General features: G+C 48.0%; 1 protein-coding gene and 1 long non-coding RNA gene across 2 annotated transcripts; one reads left to right on the forward strand and one right to left on the reverse strand.

Moving 5' to 3' along the window:
• Positions 1-3,202: 3,202 nt before the first annotated feature.
• Positions 3,203-7,371, reverse strand: LOC121657569. The gene is made up of 3 exons (XR_006013665.1): positions 7,238-7,371; positions 4,627-5,062; positions 3,203-3,285 (listed from the first exon to the last, which is right to left on the reverse strand). It is a non-coding gene; the product is annotated as an uncharacterized LOC121657569 (long non-coding RNA).
• A 3,980-nt stretch (positions 7,372-11,351) lies between these two features.
• On the forward strand, positions 11,352-17,462 carry SRSF3 (serine and arginine rich splicing factor 3). Its single transcript, XM_042013418.1, has 6 exons — positions 11,352-11,462; positions 12,220-12,427; positions 13,336-13,470; positions 15,655-15,693; positions 16,300-16,386; positions 16,655-17,462. The coding sequence occupies exons 2-6, from the start codon at positions 12,222-12,224 to the stop codon at positions 16,680-16,682; spliced, it is 495 nt and encodes a 164-aa protein (XP_041869352.1). The 5' UTR covers positions 11,352-11,462; positions 12,220-12,221; the 3' UTR covers positions 16,683-17,462.
• The last annotated feature ends 6,014 nt before the right edge of the window (positions 17,463-23,476 follow it).

Consider the following 23,476-nt stretch of genomic DNA (forward strand, 5'->3'; position numbering starts at 1 on the left):
CCCCCGCTCCGCGGCCCCGGCTCCGCGCCCCGGCTCCGCGCCCCCGCTCCGTGCGGGGCGTGAGCGCCGGAGCTCCGCGGCTGCGGCTCCGTGCCCGTCCCGGCGGTGCGGGGAGCGGGGATCGCGGGCGCAGCTGAAGGGCTGGTGGGACCCAGCCGTGGGGGCGGCGGGTGCAGCCCCGCACTTGGCATCACATCAGCTCTTGCTCTCCCCTGCGAGCCCTGGGGTGCCGGCCTGCCTGCGGTGTTTCTGGGATGCTCCTGGGGTAACTCCTCCAGGCCTGGGAAGCCCTGTCCTGCTGCCTTCCCGACTTCCCTCCTTTCCGCAGTGGTGCAGCCTCCCAGCACACAGCCTGGGCTCACCGTCGAGGGGAGATTGGTTTTTCCCATCCCCACAGAGGTGATACACATCACCCAATGCCCCCAGGAGCGAGGCGTACCCAGGGACAGGGGCCACCAACAGTCAGCTCTGCCTCTCAGGGATCGAGGAAAAAACCCCTCAGTCCCAGAGGAAACTGCATCTACAAGGACAGAGAGGCTGATCCACAGTGTGCTGGGCAGGACATGACCATTTCCCAGAGGTTTGAGCTGTCACAGTCAGGTCGCCAGGGTTCCATCCTCTGACGCTGATGAGGAAGAGCTCCCACATTCCGTCTCAGCAAACTCATTGTACAGCTTGGGCTGTACAACACCTTTTCATCTCTCCCCTCCCACCTCTTTGGGAATGTCTGAAACCACTGGTTTCAATAATGGTTTGACTGGCCTTGGGAACCTAATAGGGAGCTGTGTGGAATGCCATAACAAAAGAAATATGATCCCTTACTCATCCCAAATGTGTGGAGACATTGGGAAAATGTCATTTTGCTTCATTTTATTTACATTTCTTAAAAAAAAAAAGTAAGTGCAAATAAGAGGGTGAGAAGGGTTTTTATTATGACAACATTTTAATCACTGAGAACTGCATTCACAGTTGAAGTCTATCAGCAACAGAGGGATTTCAGGATTTAAAACAGTGTGTAGAGACCCTACATGATGAAAATGCTGATATATTTGTAACACACATGACAGATTTCATTTCTGAAAGACTGATTAAACTGGACCTTGCTTTGCTTAGACAGAGACGGTCAGTTTGTTGTCAAAGGTGAACAGCAAAACCCAGTGGTACCTCAGGAAACACGGGTGGCCTCATGAATCTGTTTTCCTGCTGCTGTGGGAGCTCTTGGAGAGGATTTCACTTGAGGAAAGGAAATGAAGTGTGGAACAAAAGGCTCAAATGGGGACCCTAAAAGCTCATTCTCATCTCTTCCACCTGCAGAACAAGGTGGATGTCCAGGGCTTTGGCTGAATGGGGATCACTGCCAACTTCTACCTGGCAAAACAGAGGAGAAACTGAGGGTCCAAGATGCTTAAAACAGACTGCATGCTGAAGGAGCAGGAAAAACCCTTTGTAACTACAGTATAAGAAAAGTCATTACTAGAGCAGAGTGTGAAATTACTGCAGGCAGCTGTGAATGAAGGAGAACCTGTATTCAAAGGTAAAGTTCTTCAGGAGTCAAAACATGAGGTTGTGAATGAGCCTGTGAATATGCAGGTTAATGACCCAAACTTCCTGCTGCGTGTGAGCTCCAGGAGCTCCCAACAGGCTGCAGCATCCCTAAGATATCCAAGATAGACGGGAGGGGGGGCCCTGGCGAGGGAAGAGAGGGACCCATCTCACAGTCACAGTGCTCAGATGGGAGAGAGCCTGCTCTGTATGAGGGTCTCTGTGAACACCTGGAGGAGTGAATGCAGTTAAGGGTTTTCATTTTGCTGTTCACCTTTGCGCTGGAGCTGTTCCCTCCAGCAGCACGCGTGTAAAGCGAGGGACAGACGGCTGGGCTGACACTTGTGGGATTAATCAAAGGGGGTCAAACAGGCCGTGTGGGTTCCAGTTACCCTTTGGGATCTTCCCATCCAGCTGCTTTAACGGGAGGAAGCCCTGAGCTTCTGTCAGTTCCAGCAGCTGCTTCATCCGGCTTGAAGCCTCGCCTCTGTCGATGCTGTTGAAATTTGAGGGATCTTGGCTCCTCTGCACATCCCACCTGGCATTTGGAAGGGGGATATCCCTGCTGCTGGCCGTGTGCACGGCCCCCAGGGCGTGGTGGAGCCACATCAGGCGCTTCTGCCCTTGGAACGCCCTCCCTTTGTCATGCATGAGCTGGTGCTCGGTCACTGCCCTCCTGCTGCAAGGGAAGGAACGAGGAGTCAGGGACGGGAGATGCTGTTTTGCATCCATCCATGCCAGATGCTTCTCTGCACTGAGGAAGGAGCACTGGAGGTGCCTCAGGCTGCGGCAGTCTGTCAGGAAGCCTAAAGACTCCTGCAGATGGGAAGCTGAAATGCTGTGCTATTCCCAAGGTGTACCTTGAATCTCCTCTCTTTTAAAGAAGGTAAACTGGGGAGATTGACAAAATGGCTCTAGCAGACTTAAGGAGCTCTTACAGGGGTTTGGTCTTTCCCAAATTTAGATTCTTTTCAGAGGTTTCAATAGAAGAATAAAGTTCCCTTTCCATCACCTCAGTGTTACAGGACTCTTGGGTTTGTTTTTTTCCTTCCAGAGATGTAACTCGGGAGTAGTTTACCTGAAATCACTGATGTCCGTGAAATAAAACTAAACCCCTATTTTCTTCAGATCCACCAACATTTTTGAGTCAACTGTTGACTGAGGAGGGCAAGCTAAATCTCAGATGCAAATATTTCAGGATTCCAGGCTGCTTAGATAAGATCTAACTGCAGCTATAGGCTCCTACTGCAGATTTGGATCTGATTGGGAACCTAAATATGGAATTTCAGCATGTGCCATCTCCATGGCTTATGTTGAACATCCTTCTGTGATTTGCTATGCTGCGTTTAAAAGTGACAACTGAAATGTGGTACATGTTACACATCTAAAAATGCAATTGGTCTAATTTTATACTGCAGGGAGGGTGAGGTAAAATGGTGCTGTATCAAATACATTGAATTTTTCTTCTGCTATGCCTGGAGTAGCCAAGAGCAGTGCAGAACACAGCCAATGAAATCAAAAGTGAGCAGATTTCTAATGATGTCAATGAAGTAAAAAGGTATTATTGCTTACTTTTCAACGTCTTGACACATTGCAAAACAGGCAAAAAAAAGAATTGCCAAAAATGTAACTGTCTGCAGAGATCTCTGGGGCAGTAACATTTTCTCTCTTCTTTAAATCAGCTCCACAGGACCAGAAGCTGACGGTGTGATCAGAAATCTTTTCCTCTGCTCTTTCTTTCACCTGACAAAATGAATTTCAGCCTTTAAGCAGGGTTGAGAGTGGAGCACTGTGCTGTGGTAAAACATCCCAGGACCTCCCACATCATCCCAGGCCTGTGGATCAGGGAACACCAGGAAAAGACAGATAGGATTCACAGGATATTTCTACATTTCCTTGCTTACAGTCCTAAATCTCCTTTCCCACTGTTGCCTCTTGATACAACATTTTGAACTCCTGTGCATTTGCAAGCACAGGAAATTATTTCAGGACTTGGAAGAGACCGTCCTGATAAAAACTTCACAGCATTTGACACAATTTGACACAAAGATCAGGATTGCTGAAAATTGTGAAACTCAAAAGGTATTTAAGGCTGGAGCAGGAATATCAAGTTAAAAGGCGTTCACAGCCCTGGGCTTTGGGCCTTCAATAGCACAACCTTTTCCATGAGCAGGGCAAGTGCTGACACCCAAATATCCAGGATTGTATTAGACCGATGCTGGATTTCTTTTCTGCAAAGAAGTGGCTTTCTGGCTTAGGGAAGGGACAACTAGAAGATGTAATTGTGAGATGAATATTTTAGTCTAAGTTATAATTTCATCCAGCTCTACGTCTGCTCATGGTGTTGGTACACCCACACCTACCCACCCCTTCAACCCCACCATGCCTTTATTGCCAGCTCCAGCCCTAAAATTTCTGCATTTTTGGCACTAATGACTGTACCCTGCTTTAGGATTGGCTCCAGCCTAGCCCTTTATTCATTTACCAGAAAATCCTGTATTAATTGTTACATCAAAACCTGGAGGGACAGCAAAACAAAGTTGCAGCATTTAAATTGTTCTGTAAGACAAATAGTAAAGACAAGTTCCTGTATAATTTTTTGAAGGAATAATTCTTTCTGTGCAGAAGAAATTTGGGATAGTAAAAAACTCAGCATGTGCTCAAACAACTTGTCTTCATACTAACTTGAATATTGGCAGTGGCTGGATAAAAAAGCAAATCATACATTAATAGAACATAAATACACATCAATTCTATATTTGCTTGTAACAAGCTTGTTCTTAATAAGTCTGTCCCAGTAATTTGTGAGTAATTTTCTTAGGCAATACATTGAAATCAAACTAGATGTAAAATAACAAGTGGATATTAGTTCTGATGAAAAACATCTGTATTAAATGCAGATACATGCACATAAATATACATAGAGATGTGTGTATGAAATGCTGAGTGATATTATTTTGAGTTACGCTGATGCAGAACTGCTCAGACACAGTAGAGAAATGACACTTTGCTACTGTGATCACCAGTAAACTACACATTAATTAAAAGCATCTCCCAGTCACAGAAGGAACATTATCCACTTACTGATGGTGTTGTTTGGATCCCAGTGAAGTCCTGACCTGCAGAGTCTCCTGCCAGCCCCGTGGTGATGTTCCAGTGCAGTGACACTGAGTGCCCTTGGCCGCCTTTTATAGCAGTCCAGAGCTCAGGAACAATGGGAATGGGCTCTACAGCACTCTGTGACTAAGACCTTGTGTCAGGGAAATGAGACAGGTCCAGCAATAATAAATCTTGGATTTTAGAATGTGACTAAGGAAAGGATCACAGCTTTGCAGGCAGCGTCTCCTTCCTTTGCAGTCTCTCCTGTTTTGTGAGAACCTTTGATTCTAACACAGCTTTCTTTTTTCCTAAGATGATGGACAAGGGATGTCCAACTGTTCCAGGGTTGATCAGGAAAAGTGTCTCTGGTGTGGAAATAGATTTTCCTCCTTGCTTGTCCTTATGGCTCAGGTGTGGGACCCTGAGTTGGGTAAGAGGAATCTAAATTAATAATACGGATGACCCCTGCAATTCACAGTCGGCAGAAACAAGTTACTCACAGAAAAATCTCAGGAGATGGTAAATAATGGAATCCCAGGATGGTTAGACTGGAAGAGACCTAAAAGCTCACCCATCCCTCCCCCTGTCATGGGCAGGGACACCTTCCACTATCCCAGGTTGCTGCAAGCCCTGTCCAGCCTGGCCTTGGACACTTCCAGGAATGGGGCAGCCACAGCTTCTCTGGGCAACCTAAATAAGATCCTACTGGATTTTAATGTTCAGTACAAATTTCATTTAAATCTGTTGTATGTACAGTAAAGAAATTTATTTGAAATCTTGGAAATGGGAGAAACTCACTAAACAATAAAAGTGCAAGTGGTAGTACAGGCAAAAAGCCAAATTCTTGTATGTTTTGAAACCCTACAAGCTGACACCACATAAGATTTGATATTCACTATATGATCTCTAACCAGGTAATTTCAGTAGAATTTGGATACTCAGGATGTGGCTGGATCATTAGGCTGAAACTCCTTAAGGGGACCAGTTCCTACTTCTCAAAGTGAAGGACAGTGAATGTATTTGTCATCTCTGAGGAGCAATACCCTGGGAAGATTGGAAAGATCATTTGCTCAGTGTTTTCAGAAGCGGTGGATTCCTTTCCCATAGGCACAGGGCTGTGTTCCTGATAAACCCAGGCTCAGGTGGATGCAGACACGTTGTCCTGCAGAGACAGGCCCTTTGCAGGGCTTCACAGCCTCGTCTGCTCTCGCAGCTTCCATGGACACCAAATTGCTTTTCATCATGTTCCTCAAGGCGGCTTGTCTGAGCCCCGCTGTTTCTGAGACACCCAATAAACGTTCCTGATTTCATTACCTGAGTCCTGATTGTTAAGGAGAGTGTCACCCATTAGAGTGTGTCACCAATTAAAGCTGACATTTGTTAAATATTGGTAAATCAGGGCCCGGCTTCACATCTGAGTCTCCAGTCACTTACGCTGTGGTTACACCAAATTATCCACCGTGGATCCCTTGGTTACATCTTGAAGGATTAATAAGCGTTGGCCAAAGTCCTGTGTAAAATATCTGGGACAATTCATCCATGAACTTTTCAAGTCTCCAGTGTACAATGGGTTTTCAGTGGATGCAGTTATCGGCATCTCCACTGGAAAAACATCAACTGAGTGACCACAGGCAGAGATGGTGACGTGGGGTTGGCACAGGGGCACTTGGAGCGTGTTCTGGTGGTCACACCACTCTGCCATGGCTACGCCCTTCCACTGGCAATTTCCTTCCACCCAAGGACTCGGGAGAAGTCAAAATAACCATGGTCGTGACTTTGTGACATCTCTGGGAGGTCGGACTTCGCCAGAGTTACCCTGTATCCATGAGAGATATAATATTTCTAAAGAAAACATAAAATGTGTCAATTGCCCACTTAAACGCCAGCCACACACACCCAGGAGGAAATGTTCCGAGCTGTAATGGGGTCAGTGCTCGTGTCACAAGGGGAAGTTGTACCACCAGCACTCCCAGGTGTTGTGTTTAGCTGGGATAAATTAACCTCTGTGAGAGCCCTGAGCAGTGCAGGGTGGAGTAGGAGCCCGTTCTGCCGGGGAAGTAACGAGGGATTCGGGCTGACCAGAGCTTGGTCCCCTCGGGGCCTCCCTCACGGCATTCTCGGAGCCATCACTGGTTTTAGCCTTGGCTTCAAAGCCTTCGCTCCCTCCCTCCGGCTTTTCCTGGTCTCTGCACGGGAGGGGCTTTCGCTGTTCCCTCACCTTCAGCGGGAGTTTTTGGAGCAGGAGGGTTGTGCCAATTATAGTTTCCCAGGGAGTGATTCCTTTGTTTTGCTTTCCAGTCCTTTCCCCGGGGAGCCAGGTGGGGGAGGAAGGGAATATGGCTTGCTGCAGAGCATGAAAGAAAAGGGAAGAGAAAGCCTGGAGGCCCAGTTGAGGGGGAAGAAGGAACTGGGGGAGGGAACAAAAAGCAAAGCAAATGTGCAAATAGCTTCATTAGGGCAAGGGGGATCCTCTGGCCTGGGATTTGAAAACTTAATTAAACAAAGACTGTGCTGCATCAAAGGGATCCTCTATCTGTAGGGAGATGGGCTGAGAGATCTGAGGAGTTTTTTCCGTGTGCTGTTCTCTGTTACTCACCAGTAACAGGAGTGTGGGCTCCAGAAGACTTCCTGCTTCCCTGATGAAAACATCAACTCTCTTTTTATTATTATTTTTGGGTTGTGGGTTTTTTTCCCTTACTGCTCTTAGCCCAACCGACCCGAATTCCTGTGAGCTGCTGTGCCGTGGATGGAAAGCTGGGCACCGCCCTGCCGAGAGGAAACGCTCTGACCACGCTCGTGGTAAATAGAGCTGCCCTGAGCTGCTGGGGAAGCAGCAGCTGCTGATGGGCTGTTTGCCCTCCCTGGCCTCCCTCACTCAGAGAAGGGAGGAAATGACACCTCATAGCAAACCACGAAGATTTTGGCACCACCACACCTACACTCGAGGTGCTACAGGGGCATCACCAGCTCTCTGCCCCCAGGGAAGGAGCCAGCAGATCCATGGCTTCCATAATCATTTCAAGAGGTGAAGTTCAGCTCCCAGGAGTGAGTTCCAGGCTTCCCCTCCCTCGGGGTGCTTTTAGCTCTTCTGTGTCACCTCCTTTTTGCTGGGGACAGTCCTGTGCCATCTGGAGAGGTGCCAGCAATCACATTTGGGAGTGGGGTAAACTGTTCCAAGAGCAGTTTGAAATCCTGGCCCCTATGCACTATGTACTGCGTCATTCCAGAGAAAACTCCCATCTTCCAGGGAATTAAAATTAGAGTTGAACAGCAGTGACTCAGGCTCACTGTTTTCATTTTCCATTTTCTGACTTCAGGCCAGATTTACAGAAGCTCCTGGGACTCACAGCTCTGGCTGAACATGGTAGCAAGGGTGAGTGTTTTGTCCTCCAAAACCTACCCTGAAGCCAAGCCTGGGGCTGATTCTCTTTTCTTCCCAAAATAGTCTCCAGATGGAATATTTTATGTGTGCAAAACAAATTCAGGTAAAGCTGAGACAAAGCCTCAGGTCCCTTTTGCTGCTTCTGTAACACCCACTGGGCTCTCTGGGCTTATTCCAGGTTCCACAGCATTGCAGAAATCTCCTGAGGACCTCACCTGAGTAAAAACAACAAAAAAAGAAGGGATGTCTCCCAGTGCCATGGGCTCTGTCTCCACGAAAAGGAACTCTCTGGGATCTGCCCCTGCAACAGAATGTCACTGTGGTGCCCAAAGCTTAGATGTGAGACATCAACAGTGGCAGAAGCTTCACACCTGGAAGGGTAGGGATGAAGGCTGAGCAATTAAATGTCATTGAAGTAAAGAAACTTCTCACTAATTAATCCCCAAGTGCTGAGTCTTGGGGACATGGTGTGCTATTGTGCTCTCTTAGTTTAGGTCTATGATACATAAATTACAGTCTGTTGTTTCACTCTCCCTTTACATGAAGTCTGAGGTAGACATAAAAGCTTTCACGGTTAAAAAATACATGTTTTAAAAGTAAGGAAATAAGGGATTTGTACCCCGTAAACAGAAGAGTTTGTGGGAATAAGCTCAGGCACTGTAATGTATCTAAAGATCAGGCTTGTGTAAGTCTCTGTTTCTTCAGAAAATGGCCTTCACCAGGGCTGGTCTATGGGCAGGATGTGAAAGTGGGCTGAATCCACAGGAACCTCATGACAGCAGGCTCAGATGTGCCTGTGTGCAGTTGGTTTCTGACTGAAGATGTGTCCCCTCCACCAGTTCCTGTTGGGTTCGAGCAATAACGTTTCCCAGCAAAAGGCCTTTCTGTGGGCAGAATCGTGCCAGTAAATAACTGGTTTTGTTAGCGTCTGGTTGCGCTTGAGGAGCAGCTCTAAGAGATCTTCTTGCAGATAAAAGTATTTTCCAGTAAATATTATCTGTCTCCAGAGCTATCCGGAGCTCCAGGAGCATTTGGACAATGCTCTCAGTCACATGGTGGGATTCTGGGGTGTCCTGTGAAGGACCAGGTGTGGATCTTTGATGGTTCTTGTGGGTCCTTTCCAGCTCAGGATATTCTGTGGTTCTGTGATCCCTTAAATTTGGCTCACACAGCTGAGGTTTCTTCGAAATCATAATGTCTAGAATGTGTTCATTTTCCTCTCTGAGACTGAAATCTCAGAAACCATGACAGCAGTTTGACTAGAACACCTTACTCCAGGTCAGTGTGGTCTTGGATCCTGGTCTGGGGGGGGCTATAAAGCATTTAACCAATGGTACTGGACACAAGTGGCATTTGTTACTGTAAAAGCCACCGAGTGCAATGCAGCAGGATTTTCCAAACACTCACCAACTTGGAATAAGGAGGGAGGTAACGTAGCACAAAGCAGCTTCCACACAGATGTGACATCCACATGTAGTGCTGCTCAGGGCTGGTTTGGGGACAGGCTTTGGGAGGACAATCAAATTGCTGACTTTGGAATGACACGAGTGCTGTGTGGCTGTGCTGGCACATCCCAACCCTGGGAATTTGGCTGAACACTCTGACTTCTGCCTTGTGTCCTGGTGATGGGCCATGTTTAGTTTCTGAGTAATGCCAAAAGCAAACTGAAAATGGATTATGTTTGGATGACATGATTTTTGTGGACTGTGATTTATCAAATGTGGTGACAGGCTGAACCCCAGGGAAGAAGTGCTTGAATGGAGCAGGTAACATGTCCTAGGTGAGTGCTGAGTGCTCTGTTTGCATTGCAGGACGTGAACCAACTTCTGAATAAATGCTTTGTTCCCAAGTCTGTCATCTGGAATTATCTTCATACATCATGTGTAACTTTGGTATGAAATCATAAGTTCTGTTAGGAGTACAAGGTTGTCCAAGTTGCTGTCTAATATTTGTTCTGTTTCTTTTTTTAAAAAAATATCCATTATTGCAAAACTTAATGTTTGAAATGTACATTATGTGATATGAGCAGGGTCTAGGAATGCTGCAAACCCCTTTGGAGAAGGGAAGCGAGTACTGGAAATCACTGTCTGAAAGAAGTCACAAAGTGAAATGGCTGAACAGCTCCAACCTTCAAATTATTTCCTTTGTTTGTGTTGCCTCAGGAAATTAGCTGTCAGATAATTTAGATTACAATGGATTAGATTTCCTTAATTAAAGGCAGGTAACCCTCAGATAACTGTACACACAATTAAGATACTTTGGAGCATCCATTACCTCAAAATCATTGTTGTGTTTCTGTCCCTTGGCCAGTTTTGAGCTTTGGAGGATTTTACTGAGAAAAAGCTCTTAAAAATAATGTGGGATGCTGCAAAAGATTTTGGGAAATTCCAGTTAATGATATCAGCTGGTTGTTTTTCATTCCACTTGGGTTTCTGGAATTCTGGTAGACTGAGGACGCCCCATCCTCTGCACAGTTCCTGCTTGGAAAGCAGAGTCAACGAGCATTAATTTATACTCAAAACGCCTTATTGTACATGGTATGATCCAAAGTATTATTAATTATACTTGTGCCAGATAAATTAGTCTTCTTTGGCCCATGGCAAAGACATGAAGTCTGGATTAAACCCAGCCTGGTTGCGAAGGGAGGTTTTTGGGAGATTATTGCAGCAACAGCCCTGGGTGGGTTTCATGTATTACCTGATAAATCAGGAGGTTTGTTATCTAAGGCAACCCCTTTGGAGCAAGTTAATTGTTTAATTAGAGGTTAAAACTCATGTTGTATGTACAAATGTCATGTACGAATGAGAGTTTGGCAAAGCACATCAACAGCACTGTGTATCTGTAACTAAAATTCCTCCTTTCAAATCCTCTCGTTTTCTCAAGTGCTTAAAAAAAGTTCCGTCTTTTGTGCCTCAGTAAGCAAAGCTCAGACATAAAATTTACCAAAAACTCTGGCTTACAGCAGTTTGCTCAACACACTTATTAAAAGCTCATGGGGACAAATGGCTCTGAGAGAATTGAAACGTTCTAATGTGTTAGCCCTACCTGGACGGATCTCACCGGGCCAGAAACACAAGGAAATAAAACTTTATTTTTCGTTTTAGACAGAAAAAGAACAGTTCTGGGGGCGTTACCGTTCCCGCATTTCAGGGCCCGGGCGGGGCCCGCAGAGCCGCCTCAGCGCTCCCGCCATTGCCGCCAAGATCCCACCCACCTGCGCGCGCGCGGTGACGCCACCTGTCAATCAGCGCGACGGCGCCCTCTGATTCGCTGTTGCATAGCATCACGTGGGAGAGGGCTGGCCCTATATAAATGCGGGCGGGGTAGGCGCCCGCCGCCATTTTGTCCAGTGAGGAAAAGCGGAGCTGGGGTCTCGCTGAGGGTCGAGTCGGCTGAGTTTAGCGCGGGCTCCCTTCGCGCGGCCTCCCTTTGAGCACCGGTGAGGATCTTCACCGCGGAGGGCGGGGGGGAGGCGGCAGCCGCGGTGTCGGTACCCGGCAGGGCGGATGGAAGCGACGGCGGCGGCAAACAAAGAGCAGCCGCCATTTTGTAACGCCGGGCCTGGGGCGGCGGCTGCCGCGGCCCTGAGCGGAACCGGGCGGGGAGACGGTGGGTAGTCCGCGGGTTGCCGGGAGGAGCCCGTTCTCGGCCTGCTCCCCGCGGCATGTGAGGCGACGTGGGGCGGGAGGTGCCGTGGGGGCGGAGTGGCGGCGTCCCGCCCGCCCGAGGCAGCGCTGGTCCCTCACACCGCACCGAGGAGCAGCTCCGGAGCGCGTCCCCGGGCAGTGCCCACGGGGCTCGGCCGGAGATGGCGCTGCCCCCCGCTTTTGTGCGCGGATTGCCGTGATCCTAATCCCGATCCGGGAACAATGGAGCCTCCCCCGCGCAGCGCCCTCTGCAGACTTCCCCCGCGCTAAACAAGAAGAGGGGCGCAGGAATACCCACCCCTCAAACCTAAACCGTAAAAGTAAATGAAATTCTCCGAAATAGTGGATTTTAATCACAATGCGGCATAGCACGTCTCTTTTTTGTTGGGTTTTAACGCTCTCCGCCCACCCCTTTCACGCAATGTTTCCATAAGCTCGTATCACTGCTGAAGTTTCAGGGGGAAGCAGCCACTAGAGTGACTTCCCTTGGAAGTGAGCAAGCACATGCGCTGTGTTAAATAGATGTGTACTTCTTTTTTCTTGTCCTAGCAATGCATCGCGACTCTTGTCCTCTGGACTGCAAGGTTTATGTGGGTAACCTTGGAAACAATGGCAACAAAACGGAGTTAGAGCGAGCTTTTGGCTACTATGGACCACTGCGCAGTGTATGGGTGGCAAGAAATCCTCCTGGTTTTGCCTTTGTGGAATTTGAAGATCCCCGAGATGCAGCTGATGCAGTAAGAGAACTAGATGGAAGGTAAAATGTGCTTGTGTGCTTGACTTGGCTGGTCAAAATATGAGACATTGTAGGAGTGGTACATTTATAAATTGGGAAGCTGAAACTGCAGGACTAAGGTCTTGATACGTTTGTTATGCACTATTTATTTATATGGTACTTTAAGGGTGTTCTTATAGTGCAGAAATAGAATCCCGGAAAGGTTTTGGCTGGAAGAGACCTCAAAGCTGATCCAGTCCCATCCCTGCCACGGGCAGGGACATCTTCCACTGTCCCAGGTTGCTCCAAGCCCTGTCCAGCCTGGCCTTGGAGACTCCCAGAGATCCAGGGACAGCCACAGCTCTTCTGGGCACCCTGTGCCAGGGCCTTCCCACCCTCACAGGGAGGAATTTCTCCCCAATATCCCATCTAACCCTGCCCTCCTTAGTGAATAGCATTGTAATGGTTAATTTTGCACTTCACAGTTGAACTCCCAAGTTAGAAATTATTTGCATCTCTTTATGTGTGTTAATTAAATTGCAGATGGTGTTACTATAAAGAGGCAAAACTGATAATGGAGACTCTCCTTGCTTCCTTCCCTGCTTTACTGCTTTACTGGCACAGCAGTTTTGAGAAGCAGCCAAACCTTTTGTCTGCCATAGAATCCCAGAACGGTTTGGGCTGGAAGCCCATCCTGTTCCACACCCTGCCATGGCCAGGGACACCTTCCACTGGGTAGATCAGGTTGCTCCAAACCCCGTCCAACCTGGCCTTGGACACTTCCAGGGAAGGGTCCACCACAGTCATGCTGGAGCTGACTGAACACTGTGCTTTGATGACAGAACATTTTTGCCCTTATCTGTTCTTTTTCCCTTTTGTGGATTGTGTATGTTTTATTCTGTGCTGCCTTCTCCCTGGAAATGCTAACCAGTGTCAACCTCTCTTCCCAGAACCCTGTGTGGGTGTCGTGTCCGAGTGGAGCTCTCCAACGGGGAAAAGCGGAGTCGGAACCGCGGCCCCCCTCCATCATGGGGCCGGCGTCCTCGGGATGACTATCGCAGGAGGAGTCCCCCTCCTCGGCGCAGGTACCTGGGCACAGCACAATCCTAGAGCTCTTGGCACAGTTACCACGTAGCATCCTAGAAGCAGGCTTGTTAAAGGCATGTTGATGGATAACACTCATCTATCTGATCATGATTCGGAAATGACAAATGCTAAAAAAAAACCAAAATCAACCCCCCACAAAATCGAGGTGAACTTAAGTTGTGTTGAATGTTGTTGGCTTTTGTCCTTAGGTGACTGTGCAGTTGGTAGTCAGTGCCCTCTGTCCTGGGCTTATCCTCCTTCCTCTTAAAATCTGCTCATCTTCTAGCCACACTTTCCCTTTCTTCCCCATACTTCAACTTAGCCTGTTCCTTTCCTTTACTCCATAATGGCAGAACATGACATACAGCAGTTTAGCATTTCCATACCAATGGGTTTTTCCACTTTGTTTGCAGAACTTAAATACTTCCCAAGCAGGCAGCTGTTTAATAATAGATTGAGTAACAGTTGCTCTAAACATCTGGAATCTTGACACTTTAGTGTTAGCTGGAATTAAAGCATCGTGTGATGATCCTGTCACTTGAGGTTTGCAAACCCAGCTCTAGCATATAGCAGGATTTTTGGGAACTGGCATGTTCTTGGACCCAGACTAGTTTGTCTGGCAGTTTAAGTGTGCAACGTGGTTTTTACAGGACTGAATTTACCTGTGGCAGGTGAGTGAAGTCCTCCCAAGTCAGGGTTTCAAGCTTACCCTTTTGCTGTTGAAAAAAAATAACACATTAGGAGTATTTGTTAGCTAATAGATGGTTGTACTGATGGCTTGTTTTTCATTTTTTTTATGCTTTTTGGTCCATCTATTAATAAAAATGAACCCGTTACAGAGTCACCATCATGTCTCTTCTCACCACCCTCTGAGTCTGCATTAGCCAGCCAACTAGCCCTTTCAGCGTCATGTGACCAGCGCGCCCCATGCAGCTTGGCTGGTGTCGTTTCACATGACCCAGGCATGGCCAGTCGTCAGGTTGCACCGCCCTTTGGTTCCCGAGCATGCTGTTTTCTCTCAGCCTTCTCTCCAACCTTAACCAAATCGGCAGCAGCCACCTCGACCGCCCACACATTCCCGGCCAATCAGCTCAGCTGTTTATTTACCAAATGTCTTCACAACAACTACAGCAGCAGCCTTCGGCTAACAAAAAAGCAGGAAAAATCCACAACACCCCCTTCGCCAACCAACTAAATACAACGCAACATCTGGCAAAACCTTTTCAGCAAATTCTTCTTGGCAGTCAGTCCGGCAGCCTCACCTCACCATTTCTAGCTTGTTGAAACCAAAGACTTGTAAGTTTTTCCTGCTTATACAGTTTACTGCTGGTTAAAATAAGGAGTAAGCGGCTTATAAGTAATTACTTTTCTCAATCAAAGGCTGGCTGTGCATAATTGAGTGGTAACGTACATATGTTGCTTGAGAAAACTTTTAAGGGTGATATGGAAGCTCTTACACTGTGAATAATGTAAAAACCAGGATATTTGCATGTGAGATGCCAAACTAAATTTTTAATAAAGCTCTAACAAATGTAGCTTTTCCTTGCCAGAAAAATCCTATCACCTTTAAATGGTTTTACTAACAGTTTTCAAAACTTAAAACAATTACTTTTTGGGATGAACTGGGCCGAGCTAAGGTTATATTTTAAATTTTTTTTTTTTTATAAGAAAATAGTCTAAACACACTCTATGGCATTAAAATGACAATCACAAATATGCAGTTCTAATGTAGCACTTAATGGCATTATCAATATTGACACTGAGCGCATTTTCACTTTTTTTCCACTTGATATCTCTTATGTCTTGTTATGGACCTTTTTGGCTTGCATGGGTTCCAAAACATTTGCTCTGTGCTTTTTTTTTTTTTTTTTTTTTGGAACCACCTGTGGGACTTTGGTGTGGTGTTCTGGGCAGTGTATTTAGTTGAAATGGAAAGTGTTGCATTGGACAACTCTGCTCTGACGCATTCTTAGTTAAGTGAATTCGTGGTTGGAAACGTGCTGTTCACACTGAGCTTGGTTTTACTGCCTAATCTTTCCATGCCTTTTACTGGATGATGGATGCCAGTTATTCTTGGCACGTTCCCTGGGCCCAACAGTGAGTTTGACAAGTTGGGAAATGCCTCACCCCATTAAAGCTCAAAGAATGGATAAAGTGCCTCACATTTGGTTTTCTGGTTCTAGATCACCGCGAAGGAGAAGCTTTTCCCGGAGCCGCAGCAGGTATGAATCCCTTTCCTGCCCCATGGACTGCTCCAGCCTGGAGGGCTGAAAAGGAGCAGCCCAAAACAGCTCCACGCATAGGCTGTGCACAGTCAGACTGTAGTTTGGTAAAAGGGAAACAGATTTGCTTCTGTCATACTGCTTGACTGGAATTACTGAGCTGTTAGAGATTCCAGGGATAGCAGTGGAAGGATATTAAGAACAGAAGTAATTTCCATTCTGCAGCTGTTTGGGGTCTTTGTCAGTTTTCCCCAGAGTTTAAGTGTTAATGTGCTACTCTCTCACAGACACTGTGAGCATAGGATCATAGAGCCCTGAGGTGGGAAAACTTTAAGATTGAGTCCAGCCATAAATCAGGATGTGATTAGGTGGGATTCTGAAAGAAAAAACCTCTGCAAAGTACTGCATGCCTGTTGACAGCACGTTGTAAGCTGTTGCTCAGGCTGATTATTCTTCCCTTGAGAAAGGGTTAATAGCAGCACTGGTAACAGGTTTCCCCCTGGTTGAATAGTTAAAAACCTTCGCTCCTGAAGGGAAGCTCCTCAGGGAGCCTTGCTGGCCTAATTGAGCTTTGCTCTGATAGTGTGGTGTTGTGATCTGTACCAGGTCCCTCTCCAGAGATAGAAGAAGAGAAAGATCACTCTCACGGGAGAGGAACCACAAGCCTTCTCGCTCCTTTTCCAGGTCTCGCAGGTAAGAAGAGTCTTCAGTGTTGGTGTGTTCTGAGTAAATGTAAAAATGGCTTTCTGTGCCTTGGTAAATACTGAAGAAGGCAGTGGTGGAGAATCACTTCTAGTGTTGTAGGAGATTCTTCACCCTGAACAATAAAATACTCAGTTTTATTAAATGAACAGTATTTTAAAAATGCTTAAGTATCACCTGCCGATTGTGGCTGGGGGGCTTAAAGGAAAATCTGCTGCTCCTGACACCTGGATCCTAACTTTACCTGTCTGTTCTTCAGTCGCTCCAGGTCAAATGAGAGGAAATAGGACTGTGGGAAGGAGCTGTGTACAGGAAGTCATGAGATCCGAGGCCAGGAGTATGTACAGAACATTGTTTTGTTTTGACACTTCATAAAGCTTGGTGCATTTTTAAAATGTTTTAGCTGTTGAACTTGCTTTGTTTCTTGTATCTTGTAACAGGTGGCAAATGTAAAGATGTGAATCTGTATATGGTTCTGAGCAGATCCTATGATTTGTAATGTTAATGGTTTTCCAATGTACCATTAGACGCTGTGTGTGTGTGTGTGTGTGTGTGTGGAAGGGCAAATGGTCTGTGTTGTGTTGCTGGGAGAGCACGGCTGGGGGTTGCTGGGGCTCAGCTCGAGGAAGTGTGCTGGGATGGTGTGTTCTTGTGGAATCAGACTGGGAGCAGAGCAGGACATGGGTGTTCCATAGCCCATGTCTGGAAAAGAGAATAGTGAGCCAGTGGCACCGGGAGGGAAAGGGTTGGGCTGCAGCTTCATCCAGCTCCAGTTCTGACTGAGCTGCTTTATATTCCATGAAATAAAACATTGTAGCTGTAGGGTCAGTTAATTTTGTACTTGGTGTGAGTAGAGTCCTTAATTAGCTGATTGTTGATTGACCATCTATTCCAGAACCTCTGAATAGACCAAATCCACAGCAGAACTGACACCTGGAGTGGATGTGTTGTGTCTAATGGTACATTGTAAACATTAGAAATTAAACATTTCTTTACTGTACAAGAATTTTCATGTCACTTGTAAAATGTCTTTTGTGAGATCCTTGGGATTAAAGTTTTGGTTACAACTTGTTGTTCAGTATATAACTTGTCCCTGACTGTGACAGTCACCCCACCTGGCTGTAACACACCTGTGAACTGTCCAACTCAGCTGCACCTGGCAGTGTCTGCTCACCTCTCTGTGGTGAGGTGCAGGGTGTCCCTCTGCCATGGCAATCTAATCCCTGTTCTACAGGTTCAGCTGGGGTAGTCAGTAGCTGATGCCACCTGGCTTCTTGCCTGACAGTGAGCCCTGGAGTGATTCCTTGGAAAACCAGCTGGAGATGCAAAGGTTCGCATGGGTTGGGAACAGCAGCTATGGGTTGGGAACAGCAGTTAAGGTATTCATCCTATCTCAGTTTGGAAGTTGCTGGTCTGGAAACCAAAACTTACCCTGAAGATTCACTTCCTCTAAATGCAACATGGCTGGAGAGCAGCTGGAGCTTCCCCCACTGCCCAAGGGCTACCTTGGTCCTGTGTCCCAGAGAAAATGTGCTCCATTGATTCAGTTGTGTGGTTTAGATTAAATCCCTCATGATGAACACTGGTAATGGAATTTCCTTCACTTGGTGGTGTCCCGAGCCAGGGACAAGGTGATGGTGAAGCTCTAAGGGAAGGATGTACCAGTGCTGCCCCCTTGGCTTGCTGAGCTCAGTGTCTGGATTTATTTATTTTTTTTTAAATCACTTAGTGTTATTTATGGTTGGACTGGGACTTGAAGGTCTCTTCCACCCTCAGTGACTCTGCGGTTCTGTTGATCAGTTCAGCACTGTGTGTTGCTGTGTCGGCCACCTCGTGTCGCAGAAACGTGGGATGGCCGCAGGTGCTGCGGGAGGCACTCGCAGCCTGAACTGCCCTGGAGCGGGATTCAGCGGTGAGCTGGGAAGGCGCAGGCCCGTTCCCGGATTTTGCCGGGCCCCGTTTCACCTGCGGAGGGTGAGGGAGGAGCGGGTGGGGCCGGCTCGGCCGTGCAGTGCCGCCGGTGCCCGGCAGAGGTCAGGGCGGCTCCTCTGTGCCGGGGCCGGCTCCTGTTGGCTCCCCCGGCGCCCCAGCCCAGCTCCGGGCCGGGCAGCGGGGCCCAGGGGCTGCCCGCGGCCGTGCTCGGTCCCGTTGCCTTTCCCTACGTGCCTGTGGCAGTGTCTGATGTGCGGAAGGCTCACAGCTTGCGGTGCCTCTGCCGGCACAGACGTTCCTCCTGTGGTTACCTGGGGGAACAAGGAGCCTTCAGTAGTTCAGCTACTGCAGGGAGAGAAATCTGAAGTGCCAGAGACAGTGGGGGAGCAGGTTGTGGTTTTCATATGCAACAGTCTTGCGGAACTGGAAGCATTTCAGTTTCAGGTTTCTGACTGTTTTACTCCTCAGCTGAATGAAGAAGTTGCCCCCTTAGATCAGAAGTGTGCTGGTTTTATGTAATCAAGTGGAGGTTTGAACAGGAACACAACAAACAGCTTCTAGAATAAGATGGGAAATGTATAAATATGTATGAGCACTGACTGGACAGCCCTTCCCCCAGGGTATAAGTAACAAGAGTTACTTTTGATGTAGCAACACATTTGTGAATTTCATGTGTCCCATTCCTGTCTGAGGGAGTGACGAGCCTGGGAGTGTTGCATTTAAAAAGTTTACTCTCAAATTAAATGTACAAGGAAGTGTTGGTGTTCTAAGGCCAGGGACATCCCTCGCCTCTCTCCAAAGCTTCGGACACCAGGAAGAGTCACCAAGCAGTTTGTCCTGGCCAGGGGAGGACAGAGGGACACTATCCAAGGCTCCTTGGCAGAACCTCAGCCACAGCCCTGCTCCGGAGACCCCTGGGGTGATGGAGCAATTGCTGCTGCCTGATACCTTCCAAATGGTTTCAGGGCCTGGTTTCATGGTGCTGACAGTAATGATTGATGCTGTATTTCTAATTTGGGGAGAGGTTTAGCTGCCCTTGTTTCAGGCAGAAGCATCCTGGGGTTAATTCTCAGAGGTCCTCAGCAGTGCCTGAGCACATCCCAGTTATTTTCTACACTCTCCCTGGGGAGAGCATTGTGTGCAAATGGGTTTGCAAAGAAAAGGATCTTGTTTTTTTCTTTTTATGTACATGCTGCTCCTTGTTTATGACCAAAGATCATGTTAAGAATGTGCCTTGCACTTAGAAAGTGGAGAGGTTTATGATGCCCTTGCTTTTGTTGGGATTTGTTCCACTGGCCTTCAGACAGGGTCGTGCTTGGGTGAGGAGTTGTGATCCTCCCAAACACTTGACAGTGCTTCTGGTTAAAGTGCTCCATGTGCAGGATGACGTGTCCTAACAGGTCATGTAACCACATACATGTGCTAGTTATGACAAAAATGGGAGAAAAGCATTGCTGACAGTTAATGTTAGAAAAGCAAGGAAAAAAAATCCCTTGAAAAATAAATGTTTTTGTCTGTTCCACTCAAATTCACCAGGTTTTAGGGTACATTATCCTTTCAGAGCTGACCCTGTTCAGAAAGCTGAAGGGAGCCAGTATGGATCATACCCAGTGTTGATTTCAGAGCTGAGCCTTGGGAAGGATTGCTGCTTCCCTATGCCAAATCCCTGTTCAGTGGGGCAGCCTGGCAATTTCTGGTTTCTCCTCTATTAAATTGATTTGCCTTCCCTCTAAGAGCAGAAAAAACCTGCCAAAGTCCAGACCCAAGCGTTGCTCTGTGAAAGAACTTCTATCCTCTTGGACAAACAGGTGTGCTGTGTTACCCCCCCCTCATCCTCCAAAGCCAGTCTGGTTCTGGAGCTTTGCTCTTCTGTCCTCCAGCCACAGCGGGAACTGCGGTGTGTTACTAATGGAAGGGCCTTGCATTTCATCCTCTGCCTTTGCACTTCCTTTTGTTTGAAGTCAGAGAAACCAGAGAGACACCACACAGTGCCCATGGATCGTCTCTAAACCTCTCCTGCTTTGGTGGGGGTCTGTCAGCAGAACCCAGTGCTGGAAGTATTTTTTGACCTGTAGATGTTTACAGGGTTTTGTGCTCAACAGAATCATGGAATCACTAAGGTTGGAAGAGCCCTCTAAGTTCAAGTCCAACCATTCCCCCAGCAGTGCCCGAGTGCTTCTGCAGCTTTTTACTGCTGTTATCACCTCTTTTCAGTTTCCAGTTTTACTTTCATATGCCATGATCTCCATGAGCTGCCTCAATGTCTCCTGACATACAGATCCTCGAAGTGGCTGAACATTGGACAAATTTCTGCTGCATTTTAATCCCTGTCCCTGTACCTGCGTTCAAATCCTGCCCCAGACATACTGTCCCAAAAACTGAGCTGCAGTCTCCACCATGGATCGCCCTGCTCTGGTGCTGTTGTAGTGCAGAGTCTCTTGGCTGGAAGAGAAAAAAAAAAGTGAGAAAACTGGAGCATCAACCCCTTTTGCAAACAGAAAAGCTGACGGGCAGGAGTGCAATTCCAGTTGCTCCGGTTCAACCTTAGCTCCCGCATGGGGCGATGGCACAGGGCCGGGCTCTGCCGTAAAGAGGCGGGTCCCCAGTGCCCTGCTGCTGGAATGCAGCTGCCTCCAGCTTCACAGCTCAACCTGCCAGAAAGAGGCAGAATAAAGCCAATTTTTGCTTGGCTGTGCTTTGCAGTTGGTCAGTCAAGCGGTTGCCGGAGCTGAAGCCGCATCCCAAGCTCTCACACGAGAAGTGTTCTGGCTTCCTCGAAACACCGTCACTGTCTGGGGTTGCTCTTTCGTTTCTGCAGTTTCACTGGGGCACAGCCACGAGTTCCCTCTATTAGTGCTCTTCAAACAAACACGGCTGGGGACTAAAATAAACACAGGATCCAGACAAATATAAAATAGACGATGCAAGGGGAACGCTATGTTCGTTCCCAAGTGATTCATTTGGCTATTATTTAATAATTTAGTGGCTGACATAACTTGGAGTTGAACAAATCTTCACATTGATTTGGGTGGTGTTTCTGCTTGGTCCTCTAAGTCATTTTAGCTGTCAATTTTTCTGTGGGAGTGATCCCAGCCAGGAAGGGGAAGTGTATGTCCTTCCCATCTGGGTTCTGTCACCGATTCCAGCTGTGTCACTCCACGGCCTCCCTGAGTGTGAGGAGATTCATCCTGCTACAGTCATGCTGCTGTTCTTGGGCACTTTGCTGGACAGCACAGACTGGTTGTGATGTGCCACTGCCTGATGCCACCCCCAAAACAGCCTGACGTGTGTGACAGCCCCTGGGCAGCCCCAGTGCTCTGTTGGGACCGTGCTATCGGGGTGCAGCAGTGGTATCAGGGCGGGGCACTGTGTCACCCAGGCTGTCACTTGGGAAGATCACCCCTGCCAGCTGTGAGAGAGGCGTTATCTCCTCGCGGGCAGAGGCTGCTTAGAACATGAATATTAGGACATGAATATTCAAAAATATTCAGCAGGAAGCCCTGGGGCTGTCCCAGCCGTCCCTGCTGATGGAGGGCTCGCTGTCAGTGTTTGATACAAAGTGTTTGCTGTCAGTGTTTTGTAGAATCCCAGGATGTTTTGGGTTGGGAGGGACCTTAGAACTCACTTTGTTCCACCCCCTGCCATGGGCAGGGATGCCTTCTACTATCCCAGGGTGCTCCAAACCCTGTCCAACCTGGCCTGGGACACTTCCAGGGCTGGGGCAGCCACAGCTGCTCTGGGCACCCTGTGCCAGGGCCTCAGCCCTGTCGCAGGGAAGGATTTCTGCCTAACACCAGTGTTATTACACCTCCTGCACTGGGTGCTGCTTTTCCTGGTGCTGGATTGATCAGCTTTTCATGCAGTTGTACTATAAACTTTGTGGGAGGAGGTTGCCCCAGCTGGAGAGATAAGCTCCAGGTGTGGTTTGCTGCCACTCCTGCCAAGTTGTCCTTGCAGCTGCCTGGCTGACACGTGCCGCTCGGAAACTCGTGGATGAAACTCCGCCAGATTTGGAGTCAGGAGTTCCCCTGTGCAGGGGATGTTTGACAGGGACCCGTGGGGTATTTTTTGATCTATAGATATTTTCAGGGTTTCTTGTTTCATAGAATCAGGAAATCATTTAGGTTGGAAAAGCCCTCTAAGGTCATTGAGTCCAACTGTTCCCCCAAGCACTGCCAGGTCTAGCACTAACCTGTGTCCCTGGGTGCCACATCCACACTTTTTTTGAAGTACTTCCAGGGATGGTGACTGCTCTGGACAGCCTGTGCAGGTGCTTGACAACCCTTCCGGTGAAGGAATTTTTGCTAATGTCCAATGTAAACTTCCTCTGGTGCAGCTTGAGGCCGTTCCCTCTCCTCCTGTCCCTGTTCCCTGGCAGCAGAGCCCAGCCCCCTCCTGGCTCCCCCCTTCCGTCAGGGAGTTGTGGAGAGCCAGAAAGTCCCCCCTGAGCCTCCTTTTCTCCAGGCTGAGCCCCCCCAGGTCTCTCAGCTGCTCCTGGTGCTCCAGACCCTTCCCCAGCTCCATTCCCTTCTCAGGACACACTCTAGCCCCTCAATGTCTTTCTTGCCATGAGGGGCCCAAAACTGAACACAGTACTCAAGGTGTGGCCTTAGCAGTGCCCAGCACAGGGGCATGGGCACTTCCCAGTTTTAAGACATCCCTCTCCTTTTGTCTCCCTCCTGCTCCCTTTGTGGATAATTGATAATCTATAAATCTATAATCTATAAATCTCTCAGTTTTCTGCAAAGCCAAGGTTTGTGCGGAGGTGGGAAGGGCTTTGGTGCAGCATTGCTGCTGCTGGGTGAAGTACAGAACATTTTAACCCCGTTTCCAGCCTCTGTGGCACTGCCCACCACAGCTCCAAGTTCCAGAAAATTTTCTTTCCCTGTTGCAAGGTGGATTTTCACAGGCCGGGCCAAGAAACCAGTGAGGATGGCTGAAACAGAAAGGTTTTATTTTGGCACCTGGAACTCCCCAAATTTGACCTCTGTGGAACTGGACAGAGCCCCTCTAGTGTGTGGAGCACGTCCACCCCCATGGCCCAGCTCGGGGTCAAGGCCAGCAGGGGCTAGTGGGGTGAAAGCTGCTCTTCCATCCTCACTCCTGAAAATCCTGCTGTGCCTGACTGACATGTAGGAGGAAAAGTGCA

The sequence above is a fragment of the Corvus kubaryi genome, unplaced genomic scaffold (assembly GCF_017639235.1).
Source record: "Corvus kubaryi isolate FWS band 111438036 unplaced genomic scaffold, C.kubaryi_AGA036_p1.0 split1-37355, whole genome shotgun sequence".
Lineage (NCBI taxonomy): Eukaryota > Metazoa > Chordata > Aves > Passeriformes > Corvidae > Corvus > Corvus kubaryi.

What these genes read in the sequence shown, in the direction of transcription:
- SRSF3 (XM_042013418.1), top strand. Translation starts at nt 12,222, where the DNA reads ATGCATCGCGACTCTTGTCCTCTGGACTGCAAGGTTTATGTGGGTAAC. An exon ending in AGTCCCCCTCCTCGGCGCAG is followed by an intron (nt 13,471 to 15,654) that starts GTACCTGGGCAC and finishes TTCTGGTTCTAG; the next exon opens with ATCACCGCGAAGGAGAAGCT. An exon ending in TTTTCCCGGAGCCGCAGCAG is followed by an intron (nt 15,694 to 16,299) that starts GTATGAATCCCT and finishes GATCTGTACCAG; the next exon opens with GTCCCTCTCCAGAGATAGAA.